Source organism: Nycticebus coucang, chromosome 1 (genome assembly GCF_027406575.1).
Source record: "Nycticebus coucang isolate mNycCou1 chromosome 1, mNycCou1.pri, whole genome shotgun sequence".
NCBI lineage: Eukaryota > Metazoa > Chordata > Mammalia > Primates > Lorisidae > Nycticebus > Nycticebus coucang.
Window position 1 is genome coordinate 131,917,011 of NC_069780.1, and position 24,967 is coordinate 131,941,977.

General features: G+C 42.4%; 1 protein-coding gene across 1 annotated transcript; it reads right to left on the bottom strand.

The window, feature by feature from the left end:
* Positions 1 to 2,106: 2,106 nt before the first annotated feature.
* CRHBP (corticotropin releasing hormone binding protein) lies at positions 2,107 to 24,967 on the bottom strand. Its single transcript, XM_053588223.1, has 8 exons — positions 24,948 to 24,967; positions 15,835 to 16,212; positions 15,350 to 15,443; positions 14,990 to 15,147; positions 13,355 to 13,565; positions 10,386 to 10,534; positions 5,525 to 5,642; positions 2,107 to 2,992 (listed from the first exon to the last, which is right to left on the bottom strand). Exons 2-8 carry the CDS (start codon positions 15,913 to 15,915, stop codon positions 2,835 to 2,837), a joined length of 969 nt encoding a protein of 322 aa, XP_053444198.1. The 5' UTR covers positions 15,916 to 16,212; positions 24,948 to 24,967; the 3' UTR covers positions 2,107 to 2,834.

Consider the following 24,967-nt stretch of genomic DNA (forward strand, 5'->3'; position numbering starts at 1 on the left):
TCCCATTTGATCCTGCAATCCCATTACTGGGCATCTACCCAGAAGGAAAGAAATCCTTTTATCATAAGGACATTTGTACTAGACTGTTTATTGCAGCTCAATTTACAATCGCCAAAATGTGGAAACAGCTTAAATGCCCACCAACCCAGGAATGGATTAACAAGCCATGGTATATGTATACCATGGAATACTATTCAGCCATTAAAAAAAAGGAGACTTTACATCCTTCGTATTAACCTGGATGGAAGTGGAAGACATTATTCTTAGTAAAGCATCACAAGAATGGAGAAGCATGAATCCTATGTACTCAATTTTGATATGAGGATAATTAATGACAATTATGGTTATGGGGGGGACAGAAAGAGGGAAGGAGGGAGGGAGGTGGGGCCTTGGTGTGTGTCACACTTTATGGGGGCAAGACATGATTGCAAGAGGGTCTTTACCTAACAATTGCAATCAGTGTAACCTGGCTTATTGTACCTTCAATGAATCCCCAACAATAAAAATAAAATAAAATAATATAAAATAAAATAAAAAAAGAAAATGTGGTGCAAAAAAAAAAAAAAAAAAATGAGTAGGGTCAGGCAAGAGCTAGGATGGAATAACCTAGGTCCGGGGAAGACTATAGAGACAAGGGCAGATGGTCCAGACTTGTTCACAACCAGCACATCAGATAAAACACTTCCAATTTCTCTTGCCCAAGGTCAGCACTGGTTCTTGAGCAGCATGGAGCTTACAATCAGGGGTGAGCTGTGAGGAGAGTCTCAGAGAAGTCCCAGAGATGTGATCTAGCCTCAAACATTAGGCGTCTTAGTCACAGATTCACAACCCCAACTGACCCCAGCTCCCTCACAAATATCCTGGGGTGAAACAGTATAATCAAATCACTGTGACCCTTTGGAATACAAAGTAGGTGCCCCCCCAGGAATACAAGGGGCTGGGATGACATATTTGCTTAGAAAAACCAATAATGAAAACAACAGCCAACAAGTGCAAGACACTGTTCTTAAACTTTCAGTACATTTAGCCATTTAATATGGACAAAAATCTCATGAAGAATGTACCTTTACCATTTTGAAAAGCCACTATAAAATACCCCAATTTTACAGACTAAAACCTGAGCAATGGAGACATGTAAGTGACTTGCTCAAGTAGAGCTGAGATTAAAAGAGATTTGGCTCCAGAGTCAATGAACTTGGGAGGCTGAGGCAAGAGACTAGCCTAAGCCCAGGAGTTGGAGGTTGCTGTGACACCACAGCACTCTACCGAGGGTGATAAAGCGAGACTCTATCTCTAAAAAAAAAAAAAAATTGTGTTTTACTCAGCATAAGGGAGTCATGAGGATTAAGAGCCAGAAACTTTTGATAGTGATGTATATAACTGCCTTAGTTCTTAGATTATTAGAAGGACTGTGAAAAAAAGACAAAAGGATTCACAATAAAACTTCACAGGCTTTATTTTCTCTGAAATGAGGACTTCAATATCTTACACAACTACTCAAGAATTATATAGTCACCCATCCAGCCAGCCATTCATCCATCCAGGCATTTATTCATTTATTTGCTGAAGTAGTCACTCATTCCAAATATTCGCTAAGTCAAAACTTGTGCCAAATCCTAGGTACTTCTGCCCCTTTCAATCAGCATTTTTCCTTCTGCCTAGTTTTCATATTTTTAACAAGTCCAGTGCATAGGGAGCCTAGTATATTCCAATGAACTTTCTATTAAATGTGTCTCAGGATCCATAATCAGGCCATTACATATGGCATAGTTTAAAGCTTCCATCTGTTAATTCAAAATAAAGAGTTCACTTAGAAGTATTTACTTTTGTTGCTCAGAGCCTGACTTTTCTGCTCGAACATGCCTTTTAGATACCACACGCTTATTCTCAAGTCAAAGGTGAGCAAGACTCAGTCAACAGTAAACTGCCTTCATCATCACAGGACTCAGATTGCTGCAACTTGTACCTAAAACAGTTTCAAGGTCTTTGCTGTTCTTGTTGAAAAGCGCATCCGTTGTGACAAAGACATGTATTTTGAGTTTTCTCAGAAGATAGAGCAAAATGGATCTCTGCACCCAGCTTCCCTGCCAGGCCCAATCAGTTAACTTTGCTTCTGCAAACCCTGCAATCCTACCTCAGCTCTAACTAATTCTACTTCAATGATCCAGAGTTCTACCAGCCCTAAGAAGCCCAAAGTGATTGACCTCAGCTTTTGGTTCTGTACCACACAAGAACATTGTTTTCTGCGGGTAACAATGTAGGGGACTACTCTGGAAAGAAATTCAAGCACAATTATCAAGGCGCCAACTTTTGAATATATTTATTCATATCTGTATTTGTGGATGGAAAATGTTTTCCATGCTATAGAGTTTTGTTAGAAACAAGTTGGTACAAATTAATAAATAATAGCTATATATCTATTATAAACAGAATAATAAACAGAATATAACTAAACAGGTGCAACTACCTTACTGGACACAAGACTAAATTTTCTGTTATTAAGCCTATACAAGTACCACCATTTTTCTTCCCTTGAGATACAATTTTTTATTGCACATTGCTCTGCACTTCTCTCACCAGTTTCAGGTTTGTGATACACCAAAGAAGTACAAAGATTTCCATTAAAAATTATTTTCTGCCAAAGAGGGGCTTATTCTGCCACGTGTTCACTTATATATCACAAACAAAGAAGCAAAGCACAAAAATTATGTGTGGGGGCCGGAGGCTGAGAATACTGACTAGTATGAAAAGTTTTTAAGTAGCTGGGCGTCAAAACCATGTACAACAGCCATTACAAACTCACTTAACAGCATGTCAGTCATTGGGTTAGTTACTCAAAAACTGGACAGACAGAATTCCTGGATACTGTTTCCATTTGGGCTTTCCAATTCGTATGGTTCCAGCTGTCGATACTCAAAAGTCACACGATTTATGTGTTTCCCACTGGAGACCACGCGCACAACAGTGTTGTCACAGCCAATTTTCATTTGGGCTATAATTGATGGAAAAAAAATTATAAATGTTTCCCAGCAGGTTAGAAGCCACACAGTGAAACTGTCTACCAGATAATTTAAACGCAAGGAAAGCCAGGGGACTTCTCTTTCACACTCAAACCGTACATCTGTTATCAGGTGAAACGGCTTTGTATTCACTTTCATTATAATACTGTACACAATTAATTATAGAATAGTAAAACGGAACTCAGCCTTTGTCCTCATGTGCAAGAACACTGTTATACAAATAAAACTGGCTGGAGAGAAGCAAGATGTCTCCTGGCCTTTTGCACATTTTCCTATCTGCAAGGCTTGGATGATGAAGGCACATTAGGGCAGTCAGCTCTGCACCCTGGCTTGGCTTGGACGCTTGTCGTGGGGGCAGTCCTGACCTCTAGGGACAGATTAGAAATTTGCAGGGGCAGTTTTTGTGCCCTTAGTGGCCCTTAGTGGGCAGGGGCTAGAGGATGGAACGCTGAACATTTATGGAAGCCAAAAAAACACCTGTTTATTATTTTCTGAGTCAAGATAAAACTCAGTTCCACATATAAACAAACAAAAATCATTCGCGTGCTATAGGCATGCCAGAATATACTAGTGTTTGTTCTATTACCCAGCTGTACCTTTTCCCCTTCATTTTTCCCATACATCTTATATGAAATGGCTTCTGATATCCTCACTTCTTTTAAATCTAAACTTTATAAGCATCCGACAACTTTTATATATACAACTGCTTGAGCAGTTATATATTGAAACTCATATTATTTTTATTAAAAATTGCTTTCCTTGGCTCTGTGCCTGTAACTACAGGCACCCGCCACATGCACCAGGGCTGGTGGGTTTGAACCTAGCCGGGGCCTGCTAAGCAACAATGACAACAATAACAAAAATAGCCAGGAGTTGTGGCGGGCGCCTGTAGTCCCAGCTACTTGGGAGGCTGAGCCAAGAGAATCACTTAAGCCCAAGAGTTTAAGGTTGCTGTGAGCTATGACACTACAGAAGTCTATGGAGGGCAACATGATGAGACTCTGTCTCAATAAATAAACAAACAAATAAATAAAACAAAAATAGGAATTGGTTTCCTTGGCAGTGGCTCACACCTGTAATCCTAGCACTCTGGAAGGCCAAGGAGGGTAAATCGCTTGAGCTCAGGAGTTCGAGACCAGCCTGAGCAAGAGTGAGGCCTCATGGCTATTAAAAAAAGGAAAAACTGGGCGGCTCCTGTGGCTCAGTGAGTAGGGCGCCGGCCCCATATGCCGAGGGTGGCGGGTTCGGACCCAGCCCCGGCCAAACTGCAACAGAAAAATAGCCGGGCGTTGTGGCGGGCGCCTGTAGTCCCAGCTGCTCGGGAGGCTGAGGCAAGAGAATCGCTTAAGCCCAAGAGTTAGAGGTTGCTGTGAGCTGTGTGACGCCACAGCACTCTACCGAGGGCGGTACAGTGAGACTCTGTCTCTACAAAAAAAAAAAAAGGAAAAACTAGCAGGGCATGATGGCACATGCCTGCAGTCCCAGCTACTTAGAAGGCCAAGGCAAGAGGACGGCTTGAGCCCAGGAGTTTGAGCTTGCTGTGAGCTATGATGCCATGGGACTCTACCAAGGGTGACAGAGTGAGACTCTGTCTAAAAAAAAAAAAAGAAAAATTACTTTCTTTTATTTCTCCAGTCTCAAGCTGGTTCCTGAGTGAGATTTATCTGCTCTACAATCATACTTTCTGCTGTTTTAGTTTTCTCAATCTACCTTGCCCTTTGTCTCTATGCGGTGTTTCTAAATTCTGAGAAGGGCAAGCATTGTCAATACGTAACAGGTACCTCAGAAACGTGGACATGGGTTTAAGTGAAGTAAAACAATTCAATAGAGTTATTGAGGTGAAAGCCAATTATAAGACGTAGTAAATATAGACACTACAATTAGTTTAATATAAGTACTAGAGAGTCTAGGTTAAGTTTCTACCAGGAGGTCCAAATTTATTTTTCTTTTTATAATTAGAAGGTCATTCTTCTTCTGAATTTTTATCTATACAACATGACCTATTTATGTTAGTGAATGTGACTAATATTTACATATTATTTTGACATGATTCCTGATAAAATTCAGTAATGAAGTATGTAGCTCTTTTTCTAGGATGAGTTTGTGAACTTAATTGTCATGCTACTATCTGAGTCACAAGTTTTTCATTAGCAGGCAAACCCTTTAGTCTGCAGAGGATGAAAGCAGGGATCCCCAAGAAGATGGAAAGAGCATAGAGTCATAAAGCTTTGACTTTTTCAGTTTTTCTTTGGACCAAACTTAAAATATATACCCTTATTGCTTCATAGATTTCTCTCCCAATGTCAGATATTTTGGTAATAGATTTTGATACTAAACATAAGCTCAAATGTAAAAATCATCATACTGATTCACTGTACACAATTGACTTTTATTCTTTCTTTCTTTTTGGTCAAACTTGTCTTCCCATGTATAAAAAATTGGGAGTAGTTTACTTTTCAAAACACTCGATAAGCACTTAAATAATAATCAATGAAATCTCTCACCGGGGCCATGAAAGGGGTAGCAGAGATCAGCTAAAGGCATCATTTTGGAAGGGTCCAATCCAGCACCTCCCAGCAGCTCCACGAAGTCTCCTACCCCCCCACAACCTGCTGAGGGTTTCTATGGGGACAAAACCACAGAGAAAGATATGTTTGAACCACAAGTCAAACCTTTTAATCATCGACGAATTGGTAAATCCACTCAATCAGCCTCAACATCCTGGCAGTGCCATTTAATTTAACATCTGGGACTCCGGAAATTAAAAGACATTTAAAGGTGAAAAAAAAAGTCATAAGGATTGCTTTTCTAAATCAGATGAGTAATCATTTTCTTATAAAAAATGTGTCAGTACATTTTTTTTTCCCTCAGGCTGAAGGACTGGAATAATAAAATGGGAATCTGTAAGCCCCATATGAGATGTATGAAAATTGAACCTGAAAATGCTTTGCTTTTTGAATCATTTGGACATACATCCTGAATTAGTGGAATCTCTTAATGCCGACAGTCAGAGTTAAACCAAGCCAAATACCTGCACTTTATAGATACGGCGTTCACACTGCTTTTCCTTCACCTTACCTCTTTTCCTCTTTTTTGTAAAGCAATTTTTCTGCTACTGGAACATATCACTTCTGCCAACAAGGATTAGATCAATTATGTGCGTACTAAAAAAGGATAAAACACTGGTTTGGTGGCCCAAGTTACCAAGTCACTATCATCTTTCTCCTTTCAACTAGAGCAAATCTTTTTGAGATACTCAAAGGAAGAATTGATTCTAAGACTGTGTGTGGTTCCTTGTGACCATGTTTTTCAGCTTCCCTTCATCCTTCCCGAGCTGTCTTTTCCACAGTGCCTCATTTTCCCCCACAAAGCAGCCACTCTCAGTCCCCATTACTGTACTTTGGGCCACCCACCTCCTGCAATCAGGGGTGGCCTCATGGTCATGCCACCTGTTGCAGCCATATAGGGCCACACCAGGAAGGCCCTGAGCGTGGTTTAACGTTGTACTGCATTTTTGATAAATTTTAAATAAGGGCCCCTACATTTTCGTCTTTCATTGTCCTCACAATTTATGTTGTCCGTTTTGCCCATAATCCGCATCTCCATGGGGCGTGCTCATTAGGAGAACTAGTAGAACGGGTGAAAGCGTTCAGTAGTTAACTAGATAGACCTGACACAGGAGGACCAAGATCTAAAATAGAGAATTTAAAACACACATGTGCATAAACACACACACTCAGACATTTAGAAGGACACTGAAATACAACTGGAACTAAACTATAATTATAATGGTAATTATTTGGCTAATGAAGGGAAGCCGGTAGGGATATGTATTTTTAAAAGCACACCTACTGTGTGCTTCAATGCTTTACACATAATTTCATCATCTGATGAAACACAAGTTTAATTAGCCCCACTGTGTAGAGGGCTTCATGTTCTTGTATTGAGCATTGCGTTAGCCAGAGGGATGAAGGCAAAAACCCTTGATTGCCTTTCCTGGAAGATGCCCAGAGAAAACTTTTCTTAAGAGTAAACATTGGGCTCGGCACCCGTAGCACAGTGGTTACGGCACCAGCCACATGCACCGAAGTTGGCGGGTTCGAACCCGGCCAGGCCAGCTAACCAACAATGACAACTGCAACAAAAAAAATAGCCGAGCGTTGTGGTGGGCGTCTGTAGTCTCAGCTACTTGGGAGGCTAAAGCAAGAGAATTGCTTGAGCCCAAGAGTTTGCCGTTGCTGAGAGCTGTGATACCATAGCACTCTACTGAGGGCAACCCAGTGAGACTCTGCCTCAAAGAAAAAAAAAAAAAAAGAAGACTAAATATTCATTTGGTTCTGTGGGTTCCAATTTTTAGTAGATGGTTTTGAAGGGCAAAAGGCAGAATGGGGAGGGAGAAACGGGAAGTAGAGAAGGTGGGAAGAAGTAGGAACTAAAAGAGGAAAACAAAACAAAGAAGCAAGGAAGTTGGGAGCGCCTTTTCCCTGCAGTAACTTTCCTCTCCTCTTTGCAAACCTCTCTGCTTTATAAACAATGTCAGAAACTGAGTTATGTAGGGACCTTTCTGAAATTCCTCACCTGTGGACCCCTAGATAATGGTCCGAAGCCACCATTATCTCTTGCCCACACTACAACAGCGTACCAAAGGAGCACCAAATGTAAGATCCAAACATCTATTTGATGTGTAAAATTCAATTCTTTCCTTTTTGGTGGAACTCACCATCCAATATATAAACAAATCTGGAATGTTTTATTTAAGAAAATAATCTTTTTTTTTTTTTTTTTGAGATAGGGGTCTCACTTCATCCCCCTTGGTAGAGTGCCGTAGTGTCACAGCTCACAGCAACCTTAAACTTTTGAGCTCAGGTGATTCTCTTGCCTGTCTCCCAAGTATCTGGGACTATAGGGGCCCACCACAACACCCAGCTATTTTTACAGACAGAGTCTCACTCTTGCTCAGGCTGCTCCCAAACTCTTGAGCTCAGGCAATCCACCTGCCTTGGCCTCCTATATTGTTGGGATTACAGGCGTGAGCCACCATGCCCAGCCTTAAGAAAATAATCTTGATAGGCACATTAATAATAATTAAAGAAACATCTCACCGGGGCATCAAAAGGGTAGTATGGCCCCTACTGACATACTAGACAGTGTAAATCAGAGTGTAAATGTCACTTTTCTGCCTGAACCCCTCCAGTAGGTTCCTATCATGCTTAGAACAATAAAGTCTAACTCCTTAAAATGATCTGCAGGGCTCTCCACACTCTGGCCCTGCCCATCTCCCCCATGCTGTCTCAGGCCACTCCTCCCCACCTTGGCTTCTTTCGGTTCTCAGAGCCCAGGAAGCCCATTCCCACCTCTGAGCCTCTGCACTGCTATTCCCTCAGCTCTCTGTTCTTCCCATGGCAGCTGGCTCCTTCTGATCTATCCCTCAGGTCTCACTTCTCAAATGTTTTTTTCCTGGATATCATATTTCAAGCAGCCTCCTGCCCCATCCTCTACCCTCTTGCTCCCAGTCACTGTCTATCACACCACTCTGATCCTTTTCTGTACAGCACTTACCATTATTTGAAATGCACAGCAACTTCGCCTGTTTTATCCCACTAGAACACACTTTCCCTGTGAGCAAGACCTGTCTTGGTCATTGCTCATTTCCAGCATCTAGAATAGTGCCTTGCCCAAAGAAATAGATGCCCAGACACTGGAGGCTCTAAATTGTTCAGAGGGATATATCAAGATTACTCCTCATAGCCCTAATAACTAATGTGCAGTCCAAGCTCTGTGGCTCACACCTGTAATCCTAGCACTCCCGGAGGTCGAGGCAGGTGGATTGCTCAAGCTCAGGAGTTCAAGACCAGCCCTGAGCAAGAGCAAGATTCTGTCTCTACTAAAAATAGAAAAATTAGCCAGACGTGATGGCACATGCCTACAGTCCCAGCTCCTCGGGAGGCTGATGTAAGAGGATTGCTCAAGCCGAAGAGTTTGGGGTTGCTGTGAGCTATGACACCATAGCACTCTACCCAGGGTAGCAGAGTGAGACTCCGTCACAAAATAATAATAAATAAATAAAGTGCAGCTCTCCCAATTTGTGATCACACCTCCAATCTTCTATATTTTATATCAAGAATGATATACAAGCAATATTAAGCCAATAAGACTGTACCAAAGATAACCAAAGGTGTCCTTATCAAGATGTTATTCTTCCATTAAGGTCTCCCTTAAAAAGATAGGTATTGGCTCGGCGCCTGTGGCTCAAGCGGCAAAGGCGCCAGCCACATACACCTGAGCTGACGGGTTTGAATCCAGCCCGGACCACCAAACAACAATGACAACTACAACCAAAAAATAGCCGGGCATTGTGGCGGGCGCCTGTAGTCCCAGCTACTTGGGAGGCGGAGGCAAGAGAATCGCTTGAGCCCAGGAGTTTGAGGTTGCTGTGAGCTGTGATGCTACAGCACTCTACCCAGGGCAACAGCTTGAGGCTCTGTCTCAAAAAAAATAAGAAATAAATAAATAAAAATTAAAAATTAAAAAAACACTCTAAAAACATAGGTATTGATCCATGAATTAAGGGGTTTACGACGTTGGATGGACTCCTTTTCTCAGTCTTGGCTCTATTTATTTGGTTTTCACTAAAATCTGTCTGATTAGGAACTATGACCGCCTTTAATAGCAACAAATACATGAGTTATCTTAACTTGGCATATGAGCCAAGGAAATGAGGATGACTCAGAGGGAAGAAGCTCCCTACAAGGAGATATGGTCACGATCAGCACTCATTCTCAGGTCCATACAGAAGTTCATCTGAAGACAAGTTGATAGGGTTCCAAGCTAGCAGGGGCAAAATGTTCTGAATTACCTGCAAAGCAAAATACTCCTCAATGCTTTCCTGTACTTTGTGATATAAAAATCCAATTTTGTATTTTATGCTAGAGTTAGCATTCCTTCATAACACAGTTCTGTCAATGAGATACTTCCTTCATGTCAAAAGAAAATTCCAATAATCAGAAAAACAGCTGTGTAGATGACTCATACTAGGTTCTGCTAGGAAAGAATTTTTGTAAAAGAGGCAAGTACAAGAGAGTTCAATTGTAATTATAGACCACAACTTTACCAGTTGAAAACATTTCCTACATCATGAGAAGAGTGTTCAAGTCGCTGGAACAGGCACCTGAGCATGCGACTGGCAGCATACTAAAATAGAAAAAGGACTTCGTGCCAGCAGCTACGGCGAGCACGTGAGGAGTCAATCAGAGGGACCTACTGCTCCAATTTGCTCAGGTCTGTGTTTGGCTGTGCCACTGACGGCTTCTGCTCTGACAAAGCTGGGGCCTTACACAATGATTGGGCAGCAAGAAAGCAACTCACCTTCAACTGAAGACCATTTAGGTGTCCCAGGGTGAGATCAGATATTTTGATTACCACAGGATAAATGATGGAGAAGCTGCAGTTGCGATGTTGATGTGGAACTACCAAAGTGAACTTCCCATTTGGGGTTTGAGAGATGGCATTGCAGGCTTGGTAGGAAAAAAAGGCACATTCACATTACTTGGTTTGCTGGATTTTTATAGAAATGTATTGTAACTTTATTCTAGGCTCCTGTTCATGTCTAGGGCCTTCTGCCTGGGAAGAGAGCGTATGTATCACAAAGGCAATTTTGAAACATTGTCAGGAGGCCCTGGGCCACAAGGGTCTTCTGATCTTGATCTCAGGGGGTTACCTTGTTTGTAACAATCACAAGACATGAATCAATAGCTGAACAAAAAGTACTAGCTGGTAGTAGTTCTAGGAACACTTCAGTTAACGGAGGTCCAGGTGGAAGTTAGGAGTCTGAAAGAATTGAGGCCTATAGTGAGGCCTACACTTAAATCTCGTCTGTCTAAAGCCTTCACTCATAGAATTTAGAGCCATATTATTTTTTAAAATAATAAAGTAAATAAATAATTTTATTTTAAGTATTTTCTTGTCTTTTTTTTTTTTTTTGAGTTAGAATCTCACTATGTCATCCTCGATAGAGCACTGTGGCGTCACAGCTCACAGCAACCTCAAACTCTTGGCCTTAAGCTAGCGGTTCTCAACCTGTGGGTTGTGACCCACAGGAACTGTATTAAAGGGTTGCAGCATTAGGAAGGCTGAGAACCACTGGCTTAAGCGATTCTCTTACCTCAGTCTCCCAAGTAACTGGGACACCAGCACCCACCACAATGCCCAGCTATCTTTTGGTTGTAGTTGCCATTGTTGTTTGGCAGGCCCAGGATGGGTTTTGAACTCGTCAGCTCCAGTGTATGTGACTGGCGCCCTAGCCGCTGAGCTATAGGGGCTGAGCCTATTTTAAGTATTTTTTTTTGTAGAGACAGAGTCTCACCCTATGGCCCTCGGTAGAGTGCCATGGCCTCACACAGCTCACAGCAACCTCCAACTCCTGGACTCAAGCAATTCTCCTGCCTCAGCCTCCTGAGTAGCTGGGACTACAGGCGCCCGCCACAATGCCCGGCTATTTTTTGGTTGCAGTTTGGCCGGGGCTGGGTTTGAACCCACCACCCTCGGTATATGGGGCCGGCGCCCTACCGACTGAGCCACAGGCGCCGCCCTATTTTAAGTATTTTCTAATAGTGATTAAATAGGCTAAGAAAAAATAAAAAGACACGAGGCTGATAAATATTTTCTGGGTGTTATGTGAGAAGTTGACTGAATGTTAAATTTTTTTTTTTTTTTTTTGTAGAGACAGAGTCTCACTTTATGGCCCTCGGTAGAGTGCCGTGGCCTCACACAGCTCACAGCAACCTCCAACTCCTGGGCTCAAGCGATTCTCTTGCCTCAGCCTCCCGAGTAGCTGAGGCAAGAGAATCAGTACAGGCGCCCGCCACAACGCCCGGCTATTTTTTGGTTGTAGTTTGGCCGGGGCTGGGTTTGAACCCACCACCCTCGGCACATGGGGCCAGCGCCCTACCGACTGAGCCACAGGCGCCGCCCGAATGTTAAATTTTTTTGAGACAGAATCTCAAGCTGTTGTCCTGGGTAGAATGCCATGGCATCACCATAGCTCACAGCAACTTCCAGCTCTTGGACTCAAGCAATCCTCTTGCCTCAGTTTTTTTATTTTTAGTAGAGACAGGGTCTCACTTTTGCACTTTTGCTTGTGAGCTCAAACAATCCACCTGCCTCAGCCTACCAGAGTGTTAGGGTTATAAGTAGTAAATTTGTAATATTTAATTTAATATTTAATTTACTCTTATATAAAATTTTTTGTTTTGTATCTCATATCTAGATTTAAAATATATTTATTCTTCTGGATATGAAACTACAAGCATCAGAATTTGTACTCCTTTGCTGATTATAAGACAAACGTTTCTGGTTGATTAGAGCCACCTCTTGCTTCCTTATTATATTTTTAATTACATTTTTTAATTTCTAAAAGAACTGAAATTCCTTGATGATTCTGGAAGGTTTCTCATTTCTAACCAAACAAAATATAGGAAAACTACTGAACTTTTTCCTCTAGAATTATTCTGCTCCAGTCCTTAGAAATGGCCTTTTTGATAAGGGCTTCTTTCAGAAAATTTTTTTTTTAATAGAAATCATAAGATCGGTAGTACATTATTCTATGGCAGATTAGGCCCTATCCTTCAACTACATGAAGAGTTAATATTACTACCGTTGCATGCAATTTAAAATGAGTAAAATTCTTACTTCTAATTTTTAAAAAGATTTTTTTCCCTTAATAGGGGAAAACTACAATAAATAGATAAGTAAGCTCATTTTTGATTAAAATAATGTCCTTTAGGCTGTTCTGAGCGATTCAATTTTATAGCATAATCTATGTGAGTGTCCAACAGAAGGAAACTGCATTAGAGTAGTGGGCTGAGAATTGGAAGGCAGCATTAAGGTGCTCTGGTCCAACTCAGGGCATGACATATGTCCACTACAATCCCTATCTGTAGCCTTTCAGCCTTTACAACTGTAACTTCATATCTGATCCCTCAAGTTTATCTGGGATCAGTAGAATGACTTGGGAGGTTAAAGTTTGTCACTGAATGAATTGTATCTTAGGAGACCAGAATAAGACTTTGGGGGCGGGAGCCGGGGGGGGAACAGAGTTATACTGGTCTTAAATTAGTATACTATCTAGCCTGGGAAATAAATTACAATCTGTGATTTGATTTTTATCATGCTGAATAAAAAAATACCCACTAGGTCATTTCTAATTAAAACAAAATTTCCATGTGAATCATACCTCAGTTTAAATTATTTAAGTCCCTGCAATTATATTACCTTTGAAAAGTAGGTTTGATCCCCAAGTTCTGCCTTTTAATGCAGAAGACAGTGAACCCACTTACGAAAGAGGTTAGGATCTGTCTTTATGGTTAATGTGAATCCATTTCCGGGTTCATGGATCCGGAAGAAGAGCATGGCCACATTCTGGGAGGCTCTGATACTCCTTCTGCTAAGGCCACTCTCGCAGAAATCTATGTACCGCTCAGCCGTGGGGAGAGGATGATCCTGGGAACTGGGGAACTTCTCCCCCTTGAGAATCCAACCATCAAATACCTGTAAAAATATATAGACATAGAGGCTATCATTTCTATCACCTGAAGTCACAGGTGTGTTGGGAGGAGGGGAAGTTACCCAGCAATGGGCCTTCAGTCACACGTGAGGAACAGGCAGTCTACACCCCCGGCCTTCTTGTTTTTCATTTGTATATATTTTAACTTTGAAGGTTGTTCACAAGCAATGTTATTAATTAATTAATTAATTAATTAATGCTTTTTTTTCTTTACAAGCCTGAAAGTTTTGAAAGTACATCAACTTTCTTATATTTATTACATCACTTCAACCGTATTGGTTAGTGAAACTATAGGCAATGTACACTGAATTCTACAGAAACGTAATTTGGGTTCTGTTCAACTGCTCTCTTTCCCGTAGTCATTGAAATGTGAATAAAATATCTCAAAAATAAGTAGCAAAAGAAAAAACCTGAGCAGCAACTTTACCTGCCAATAGTTACATATGCCCATTTTTTTAAAAGTCATCAGATATTACTTTAAAATATCAAGAACTGCTTCAACACTCAGGCTGTTATGCCACTCGGGACTTTCCCCCTTCAATTGTTGAACTTTGCAGTTGGATAAAGGATCAGAATCTATTGACTTTACTTCCCAAATCACCACAGGTCTCCAGTTTAATGAGTCCGGTCTAGGACTCATTTTCCGCAGCCATCTGAGGAAAATTGCCAACAACCGGGCTACACATTATTTCCAACGCGTCTGACAGGTTCCAAAGTAATTCTACTTTGGAGGTTTAAATCATGATTATTTTTAATTGGAGAGTAGAACTCCATCAGCCATCCTCAGCTGACCAGTTAGACTTACAGAGATCGATTGAAGTGGGGATGCTGCTAATTTGGGGGGCTTCCTCTCACCTCCTGTCTGGCTCAAGTTAGATCCCCCTTTAGCATCCTTAGCAGCAGCCACTGCCCTCCTGCTCCAAAATTGAACACAACCCCTATACGCTTGGAACAGCTCCGCCAAGAGAGGGACCAGCAGGAGCGAGGCGGGCTCAGCTCTCAGCCGTGCGCTGGGAACCGGGCCCGCTAACCTAGACCCGCTGGTCGGAAGACTCGAGCTCTGGCGCTAGTTTTTATCTGATTTCGCCTGCCCGGGATTGCATCATACAGCACTTCGTGCTGCGAGTTAAGTCTTTAGAAGTTATTGGTGCCTCAAAAGCGCAAGAAGGGAGTTAAAACCACTGCAGTGTCCGGAGGCACCAGCCCTGCGGGGCGTGGGGCGAGATCCAGGGGTTGGGAAGAGCGTGGGAGTTCCCGAGCGCGCCTCTCCGACTCCAGCACCAGCCGAGCGTCTCACCAGGTGTTGCCACCCGCTCTCCGCACCCGGCAGCCCCGCGCTGGGCGCAGCGCCCCAGCCCTTTCCTCCCCTACCCCTCTGGGGCTGCGCGAGGCGGGGTGGTCGCCTCACCTTCAGGAAGTCTCCGCCCTGACAGTCGATGGAGACCAGGTCGTAGTGGATGGTGATGAACTCCTCGGGCTCGCCAATGAAGAAGGCGGCGCAGTGCAGCTGCGGCCGGTCGGCGGTGAAGGTGAACTGGCCCTGGAGGCTCAGCATGTCCAGGCATCCTGGGGGAGGGCACCGGGCCGGGAGTCTCGGGCCCCAGCCCCCAGCGCTCTGCCCGTGCCGGGGCTCTCCAGAGCGAGCTCCCCGACTCCCGCCTCCGCGCACCGGGTTCCCGCTCCCCGGAGGCGCCACCCCCGCTCCCTCCGGCCCTCCGCGTCCCCCGCCGCCTCCCCGCGCGCCGGGCGCCCCGCAGCCCCGACTCACGCAGCGCGCGGCGGTACGGCTGCTCCCCTGCCAGCTCCCGCTTCAGGTGGGCGCTGAAGAGCGGGAAAGGGTCGTAGTCCGCCGCTTCCCTCAGCTAGCAAGAAAAATGGGTCAGCCCAGAAAAGTTCAAGGGGTGGGAAAGAAAAGGAACCGGGAGCAGGGCACCCTCCTTGCTGTTGAGCAAAGCGAATTAAAGGGAAGGGATCAAGGTTTCCCCGCGTCCGGGGAAGACGGGAAGGTCCTGACCCTCTCCGACAGTCAGGGGCATCTATCCCCCAGCGGCCACAGGGAGGGAGGGAGGGAGGGAGGGATGCTCAGGGGCTGAGAGGAAGACGGATCTAGGGGAAACCAGGGAGGAAAGAGAGGGACAGAGAGGAAAGAAAAAGCAAACCTGCCAAAGGCTGGGAACAGAGGCAGCCTGCCTGCGCCCAAGGCTGAGCACTCATGCAACGCAGCTATGACGGGTCCACGCGGGGATGGCTCACCTCTAGGTGCCGGGTCTCGCCTCTGAGCGCCACCAGGAAGAGGAGAATGAAGTGACACTGAAGTTTGAAGTTAGGTGCCATGCTGGCCTCGCCTCTGCAGCTGGTGTGCTCTGCTCCGGAGGTCTTGGGCGTCCCTTTCCACACCTTTGCTCAGGCTGAGGGCTGGAAGCTGTTAGGGTCCCCTTGCTGGGTCTCTTTTATAGAGCAGTGGGGAGCGGAGGCTGTCTGTCCCTACTGCTCCGAGCTCAGTTACCATGGGTTACCTTGTCTTATTGACAAGTACGTGGTGATGACGAGGGTCCAGCTCTCAGCCACAAATCTTCAGCGTGGCCCAGCATTATTCACCAAGAAGGATTCCAATCACTACAACTTAGTAAACTAAAATGTAGGGGAAAGAATGTGGTAGGGACGAAGAATAAGGGAGGGCATTTTCTTGACCTGCCAAATGGTACCTTATACTTTTCTGTGGACATTGGAGGAATTTTCAGTTTTGCAAATCAAATTAGCAAAACTACACACATGCACAAAATAGCCAAACACATATAAATTTATCATGCTGCCTTGTCACATAACCTTGGATGGACTCATGCTGGGAATTATCAAAGAATTTAGTACTCATGCAATTGCTCATGCCTGTCAGTAAGAAACTTGAAGCACGTTCGGCTTCAAAGAAAGGGCAGCAGAAGTCAAAGTCTGATTTTGCAGACTCTGCAAAGTCTGTTAATTGAAATAACACAATTACAAGCTTTCTTCCTGTCCCTTAATCTTTGTTTTATTCTGATGCAGTTTCTCGTAAGCATTTCCTTAATGGACATCTAACTCTGCTGTCAGTGAACTTCTGGATTTTAACTGAGCTCTCAACTTGACTGAATGTTTATATCATGTACACACTCCTGAGCCAGATAACTGTATTATAGGGGATGACCTTACCATCCCTCTGAATCACTGAGAGATTAAGTTATTCCATTCCACGCCTTCAAATACCTGGATTATTTTAACACCCTGGTAGCAAGCACTGCGATTATAACTGCTCACCGGCAAGTTTGCAGGTCTAAACAAATGACTTAGAAATCCACAAATAAGGCTAAGCTTATCTTTGCTGATTAGAAGAGAAGAAAATTTTACGAATAGCAAGAGCATAATGGAGGATTTAACAGAAGGAAATGGCCATGTTTTTAGTTAAAAAATAAACTCAAAATTAATAGTAATTAGTCTAGTGGTGTTAGAACTTGATATTTTTATGTTCAATTCTAAGCCATAGAGAGTTTGGGGGAGAAGAACATCCAAATGTCATGAACGCTGGCCACCATGTCTTCCTCCCCCACCCAGTTTAGATTATGAATTTTAGAAAGTGTATTTAAAAAACTGAGAGGAATAAAAAAGGAGAAAAACAAATGGCTTAACTCCACCTTGCTTGGCCTCAAACACACCAGGCCACTTTGAGTCTGTCTTCCACCCTTTTTGAGCCCACACTCTTTTCCCATCAACTTAGCCATAGCCTTGTCCTGCTCCAGGGATTCACTCCAGCGTTCACCTTGGAGACCTTTCTTTCCCACCTTGGGGGTCTGGTACCTAGTGTCACTCGAGCTCAGTGCTGCTTTATTAGCATCACCAAGGAGACATTCTTCTCCAACCAGCCCCTTCATCGCACCCCCCCCAAACACGTGGACAATGATGTTATTCCCAACATGTCTTCATGATGCTCCCTCCTCAGGAAACTCCCACAGCAAGAGCTGGAATGAATGAGGGCTAACACATTAACATAGCATTTGATTTTACATAATAATCCACATATGGTACTATAAAATGAACTTCATTCCCACCAAATCCTATGTGGAGAAATTACTTTGTAATTTTTTTTTTTTGAAACAGAGTCTCACTATATCGCCTTCAATAGAGTGCTTCATAGCTCACAGCAACTTCAAACTCTTGGGTTTAAGTGATTCTCTTGCCTAGCCTCCCAAGTAGCTGGGGCTATAGGTGCCTGCCACAAACACTTGGTTATTTTCTTTTTGTTGTAGTTGTAATCGTTCTTTGACAGGCCTGGGCCGGGGTTTGAACCCATCAGCCCCGGCGCATGTGGCCAGTGCCCTAGCCGCTGAGCTACAGGTGCCAAGCCTACTTTGTAATTTTTACCAGCCTGGTAAATCTGTACTCAGCCAGTGGGAACTGCTTTTAAAAAAAATTAAGGATAATTAGGGCAGGTGTGGTGGCTCATGTCTGTAATCCAAGCATTTTGGGAGGCTGAGGCAGGAGGATCACTTGAGGCCAGGGGTTGGAGACCAACCTGGGAAATATAGCAATACTTCATCTCCACAAAAAATCAGAAAAATTATCTGAGCATTGTGGTGTATGCCTGTAGTCCCAGCTACTGAGAAGGTTGAGACAAGAGGATCACTTGAGCCCAGGAGTTGGAAGCTGCAGTGAGGTATGACCACACTACCATATTCCAGCCTGGATGACAGAGCAAGACCTTGTCTCTATGAAAAAAAAGAAAAGCAAAAAAAAGGGGGGGAAGGGGGTAATTAAAAGATGAAAACTATAACCTATGAAGGAAAACTACAAAGATAGAATTGGAGGACATCGAGAAGCCGAGTAGCAACTCCCTAGGAGTGAGAATATGAAAAACGGTGAGAGAAGTAGAGGGGTAATTGGATCAGACAGAAGAAACAGTCTCTGATCTATTGTAGGTCTACGTGTGAGGACTGAGAATGAGTTGTTTCCATGAACTGCTTTGGTCATTCACACAAATAGCTTACTATGCGAAAGCTAATATTAAAAATGAGCTGTTTGTTCAATCAAATTTACTGGTTTGTTTTCTTTTCAAGTACACTCTGGGAAAACTGAGTCCCAAGTTATGCTGATGGGAAATTATCTCTATAGTCATTTCTGTTCTCTTCAAATATTGTAGTTTTTCTCCATATCTTTCTAGACATCTTCTAGATGTTACATGATGTTATATGGTTCCTGATAGGTTTTTTTAGGTCTTCAACTATTGTTAGGCAGAGTTAAGACTTTCTTTTTGTTAGATAGGATTGAGACTTTTTTCTTTCACAAAGCCTCAGAGCAAATTGTTAACTGTGTTAAGCATCAAGGCCAAAGTGGTTACACAAGATTGGATCCACATTCAATTCGTAAACATGGGGTGGGACGTGCTAAATTTAAAATTGTACTGAAGAGGTAGATGCATACAGACAACATCTAACTAGCATGCGGAGGGACTTTGTGGCCTAGAAACATGGCCTACAACATGACTAACGGCCGAGTGCAAGCCTGTGGAGTCTCTGCCATGGCAAGCACTGAGGTGTCTGAAGCAGCAAAGGGGACCACATAATCCCAAGTCTCTTTCCATTCTAGGATCCCATGATCCCACTAAATATTCCCTCCCTGTAATACTAAATTCTTTCTTTTGTTTATCATGTCCACAGAGAATATCGCCAATACTTGCTGTAGAACTTCCTTTTTCCTTTCTTGACCAATTTGTTGAAATGTTGGGAAACATATTATTGAATTCAAGGAAATAAAGATAAGTGAATAAAAGTCATATCCAACAAAAACATCAATGAAATAGTTTTCAGTTGTTTTCATGATAATTTTTTTGTTTGGATGAATTTGGCTATTATTTTCTGGTTTATTGCAGTAAGAACACTTGACATGAGATCTACTCTCTTAACAGAAATTTAAATGTACTACATAGTACTGTTAATAATAGGCACAATATTGTATCACAGATCTCTAGGACTGATTTATCTTGCATAAATAAAACTTTATACCCATTGTTTGGCAGCTCCCCATTTCCCTCTTTCTTCAGCCTCTGGCAGCCATCCTTCCATCTCTGCCTTTATGAGTCTGACTACTTTAGATAATTCATGTAAATGGAATTGTGCAGTGTTTGTCCTTCTGTGACTGGCTTATTTCACTCAGCACATTGTCCTCAAGGTTCATTCATGTTGTAGAATATGACAGAATAACCTCCTTTTTAAGGCCAAGTACTATTCTATATATACATATGTACTAATTGTATATATATATATATATATATATATATACACACCACACACACATATATATATATATACCACATTTTCTTTATCCATTTATAAACATTTAGGTTATTTCCACATCTTGGCTATTGTAAATAATGCTGTAATGAACATACATCTCTTTGACACACTGATTTCAATTATTTTGAATAAATACCCAAAGGTGGGATTGCTGGGTCCATATGGTAATTCTGCTTTTAATTTTTTGTGGATACTCCACCCTGTTTTCCATAAAGACCATGCAAATTAATTTTCCTACCAGTACTGTACTAGGGTTCCTATTTCTCCACATCCTTGCCAAAAGTTGCCATCTTTCATCTTTTTGATAATAACCATCATAATAGGTTTGAGTTAATATCTCATTGTGGATTTAATTTGCATTTTCTTGATAATAGTGATTTTAAGCATCTTTCCATACACCTATTAACCATTTGTATGTCTTCTTCGGAGAAAAGTCTATTCAAATCCTTAGCCCAATTCTTAATCTCATTATTCGTTTTTTTCTGCTGTTGCATTCCTTATTTATCATTTAATTAATGCCTTACCAGGTTTGTAAATATTTCTCCCATCCTGTAAGAGAAATCCTATCTTTTCCCTTTGTAGATTGGTTCCTTTGCTATTCAGAAGTGTTTTAGTTGTAGTCCCACTTGTCTTATTTTTAGTTTAGTTGCCTGTGCTTTTGATGTCACATCCATGAAGTAACTGCCAACATCAACGTCATGAAGCTTTTCCCTATATTTTCTTCTAGGAGTTTTATAGTTTTAGGTCTTAAATTTAAGTCTTTAATCCATTTTGAGTTGATTTTTGTGTTTGATGTAAGAAAAGAGTTCAGTTTCATTGTTTTGCATGTGGATATTCAGTTTACCCAGCACTATTATTAGAAGAGACTATCTTTTCCCCTTTGTGCATTCTTGGGACCCTTGTTTACCAAATGTGTAGATTTATTTCTGGGCTTTCTATTCTGATCAATTGGTCTAGATGTTTGTCTTTCTACCAGTACTATGTTGTTTTATTTACTATAGCTTTATAATATATTTTGAAATTAGGACATGTAATATCTCTTACTTTGTTTTTTTCCCAAGTTTTGTTTTGTTTTGTTTTGTTTTAGCAGTTTGAGGTCTTTTGTGGTTTCATATAAATTTTAGAATTGTCTTTCTATTTCTGTAAAGATGGATTTGGCTATTTTTTGGTACATTTGGTACATTTTTAATAGATGAAATTTATTTTTTAGTTGTGTTTGAGATCAGGAAGGAAAAGACTAGGCAAAAATTCTTTGGGGAGCTAGTATAATCAGACTTTGAATGAAACCCTTGTGTGCAAGCTATTTTCAACCTAAATGACTGTCAGCATCAGAAGTTAGGACTTTCAGGGGTTACAAGTGACTAAAACCAAATTTAAACTTAAGCCATAAGGGGAAATTATTGTCGGGACACAGGGGCATAATATGTAAATGGGAAACTAAAGGCAGGGACTTCAATTACACTCTTCAATCTCTCTGTCTGCAAGCTGCCACCATGTCTGCAGTCCCTGTGGTGGTAAACAGGCCATCAACAACTCTTAAGCTTTATGTGTTACCATTAAACAAACAAAAATACCATCAACTAATGTTCTTATAGTCTCTAGTCCACAAAATTATGGGAGACGGCTCAGACTCCAGGGGGGTAGGACCCTATCACAACATGACTATTCCTCTGACAGCATGTTTATGTAGAAGGGTGAAGCAGTTTTCAGAAGAAGGAATACTGGATTCACAAAATAATAGGTATCTACAGAAAAGTGAAACAAAACCGAACCCTACCTGGGAACAGTGATATCTTTGATCATAAATTTTCTCACTTATCAAACATTAACATATATGTTAATTATTATAGGGATCAATATATTATAATATACATAATACATAGAGGATAGATTTAAATGGTAGCTATTATAAAATTACGCCAATCATACGTCTTTATCCCTAGGGTTTTACCTCTAATAATAACAGTGTTATATGAGTGCATGAATAGGATGCTTTTCATATTAGTATTATTTATTTTTTATTTATTTATTTATTTTTTTTTTGCAGTTTTTTTGGCCAGGGCTGCGCTTGAACCCGCCACCTCTGGCATATGGGGCCAGCGCCCCACCCCTTTGAGCCACAGGCACCACCCTCATATTATTATTAAATTAGAATGAATGGCTTCCTATTAGAACATTAACAGACTTTAAACATCACAGTTAGAAAAAGAACTGTAATGACAGAACTACATTTCAAAAGATTAGCTGAGACTGGATCTCATTAAAGACTATGCACTAGGCGGTGCCTGTGGCTCAAAGGAGTAGGGCGCCGGCCCCATGTGCCAGAGGTGGTGGGTTCATACCCAGCCTGGGCCAAAAACTGCAAAAAAAAGACTATGCACCATAATGGATAGTAGTTTAGCCATACTGGAGCAAAAAACTGAAATGTAGAGTGTAGTGAAATTAAGACAATTGAGGAAAGAGGCAAATTGGAGGATTTACAAAGCAGAAACAGCAGATTAAATCATTAGGAACTGACCAAAGGAAGAATTCTGATCGTATCAAGGATAGTTGAATGACGTCATTTGTTAAAGCCTGAGAACACTGGGATTAAGAAATAGTGATTTGGGCCGCACCTGTAGCTCAGTGAGTAAGGCACCGGCCCCATATACCGAGGGTGGCGGGTTCAAACCCAGCCCCGGCCAAACTGCAACAAAAAATAGCCAGGCGTTGTGGTGGGTGCCTGTAGTCCCAGCTACTCAGGAGGCTGAGGCAAGAGAATCACCTAAGCCCAGGAGCTGGAGGTGGCTGTGAACTGTGATGCTATGGCTCTACCAAGGGCAACAAAGTGAGACTCTGTCTTAAAAAAAAAAAAAAAGAAAGAAATAGTGATTTGGCAAGAAGGTTTACAAAGAGTAACGATGGGAGGAAAGAATGAGAGGTTATCACAGAGTCAGAAATGAAGTCCAGACTAAAAAGATCTCTCTACATCCAGCCAATCCTTCTTTAAAGACAAGCAGCAAAAAGTGGGATGGCTCAGCTGAAAGGAACACACCTGCAGATCAATAACTGTGCAGGAGACTGGGGATTGTTCACGTTCGTGCAAGACTTCCTTGACTTTGGAGTGACATTGGTATCTCAACTCCCCTCAGGCTTACTCTAAAATACACCATGACTAACATCCAGCCAGTAGATCATAATGAAATGCCATTTAATATCCCTCCCTGCCTGCATCAGAGGGAAAAGTACTGCCAGGTCCGGAACGGTTGGTGTGTGTGTCAGTAAGTAGTGGTGACGCGCATCAGCACGTAACATCAGCCTCTCCCCTGATGGCAGAGAAATGCAGTGTAAAGAGTCTCATTCCTTAGTGCCTTAGAATAGATCTAAAGGAGAAAAGTCTGACAGCTACGTGCAGTGACACAAGAGGTTCTAAATAAGGACAGCAGGAGAGAAAACTGCAAGGTTAGCAACCTTTATGTATCTGTGGTACCTCCGGACCTCACCTCTGTGGGACCCCTGCCCGCAGCCGCTTGTTTCCCTCCTCTGCCAGCCCTTCCTCCTTCCTTCTTTGGCAAACTCTGAGCAGCAGCTTTAGTTGTATACTCATAGTATTTTATGCTATATACATGGCTCGAACAGCCTTTATCATATATAATCTGACTTTTAAGATGTCTGTTTGCCACCCAAAGTGTTACCACCTCAAAGTTCTCCCCTGCATCTGATCCATCTCCCTCCCCAGCACCCAGCACCCATACACTTGGCACCCCTGGGAGCCACCTAAAGTAAATTGAAGAAAGGAGCTGGTCCCAAATTACAGAATAGTCACCACTAAAATGTGGCTGACAAGATCCGAAGAGGTGGTGCCAGACAGGCAATGAGAGTCATATGGAAAAACCTCAGGAAAGGGAAGAAAAGGGGTGCTAAAAAATTCCTGGGTCACCTCTAAAAGAACATAGCACAGTAGTGACACAGGTGGAGGGAGCTGGAGGGACAGGCCCAATAGGATGAGACAAGCAGGACACGGACATGGAACACAAAAGGTAACAGGGGTACAGGAAAATTGTCATGACAAGTGATATTGCAATGCAATCTGTTATATGAAAATTAATGCAAAAATGCAGACTGAACAAAATATCAAACTTTTAAATAAATAAACTGTCGGTATCAGCAACTTTCCCTTTTGTCTCAGGCCCCATTCGGGCTCAGCAGCACACTGTGGAGGTAGCATGTAGGCAAAACTTTGTGGGAGTAATCATGAGGTGGAAGGATTGCTTGAGGCCTTGAGTGCTAGACCAGCCTGGACAAAATAGTGAGACCCCATCTCTACAAAAAATGATTAAAAAATTAATCAGGTATGCTAGTGCACTCCTGTAGTCCCGGCTACTCAGGAGGCCGAGGCAGGAGGATTGCTAGAGCCCAGGAATTCCAAGCTGCAGTGAGCTATGAGCACATCTCTGCACTCTAGCCTGGGTGACAGAGGAAGACCGTAAACAAACTAACAAAAGGCTCCATGGGAGTAATCACAAATTTTAGGTTTTTCATCCTAGTTTCTGTACATGTTAGCTAACAAAGTGGAAACGAAGGGGCCCTGGATTAAGTCTCGCAAGGTGTCCACCTGAGGGGAGCTTGGCCACGTCATTAACCTCATTTCTAAGATAACATAGGTGGCAGGTAACTGTCAGGGCCACTGCAAGAAACAGATGGCATCTCAAAGTGGGTAATTTGAAGAGAATTTTATAAAAGTACTGTTTATAACGGTGTGGGCAATGGGCAGGGAAACCGCAACAGAGGATTCAGTGTCCCAGGACACACAGCAGAAAGAAACTGTTGCTCAGCCTCCTCGGTGCATGACAGGGGGACAGGGACACAGACAGGAATGGGCAGGGGCTGTCAACTCTCTAAAGTCTGGTTTTAAAAATTGTCTGCAAATTCCTTGATGCTTCCCACAAAAAGGTAGAATCTAATTCTCTTTCCCCAGAATATGAACTGATCTTAGTAACATGCTTCTAATGAATTGGGAAAGTGACACTGTGGGAGTTCTGAGGCAAAGTTAGAAAAAAAACAATATACCTTTGGTCTGGATCTCTCTC

Bases quoted from the DNA above. Each gene is read 5' to 3' on its own strand.
- CRHBP (XM_053588223.1), bottom strand. From the start codon at position 15,915: ATGGCACCTAACTTCAAACTTCAGTGTCACTTCATTCTCCTCTTCCTG. The intron at 15,444-15,834 runs GTGAGCCATCCC...TTTTCTTGCTAG, and splicing joins GCGAGACCCGGCACCTAGAG to CTGAGGGAAGCGGCGGACTA. The intron at 15,148-15,349 runs GTGAGTCGGGGC...GCCCTCCCCCAG, and splicing joins GCCGTACCGCCGCGCGCTGC to GATGCCTGGACATGCTGAGC.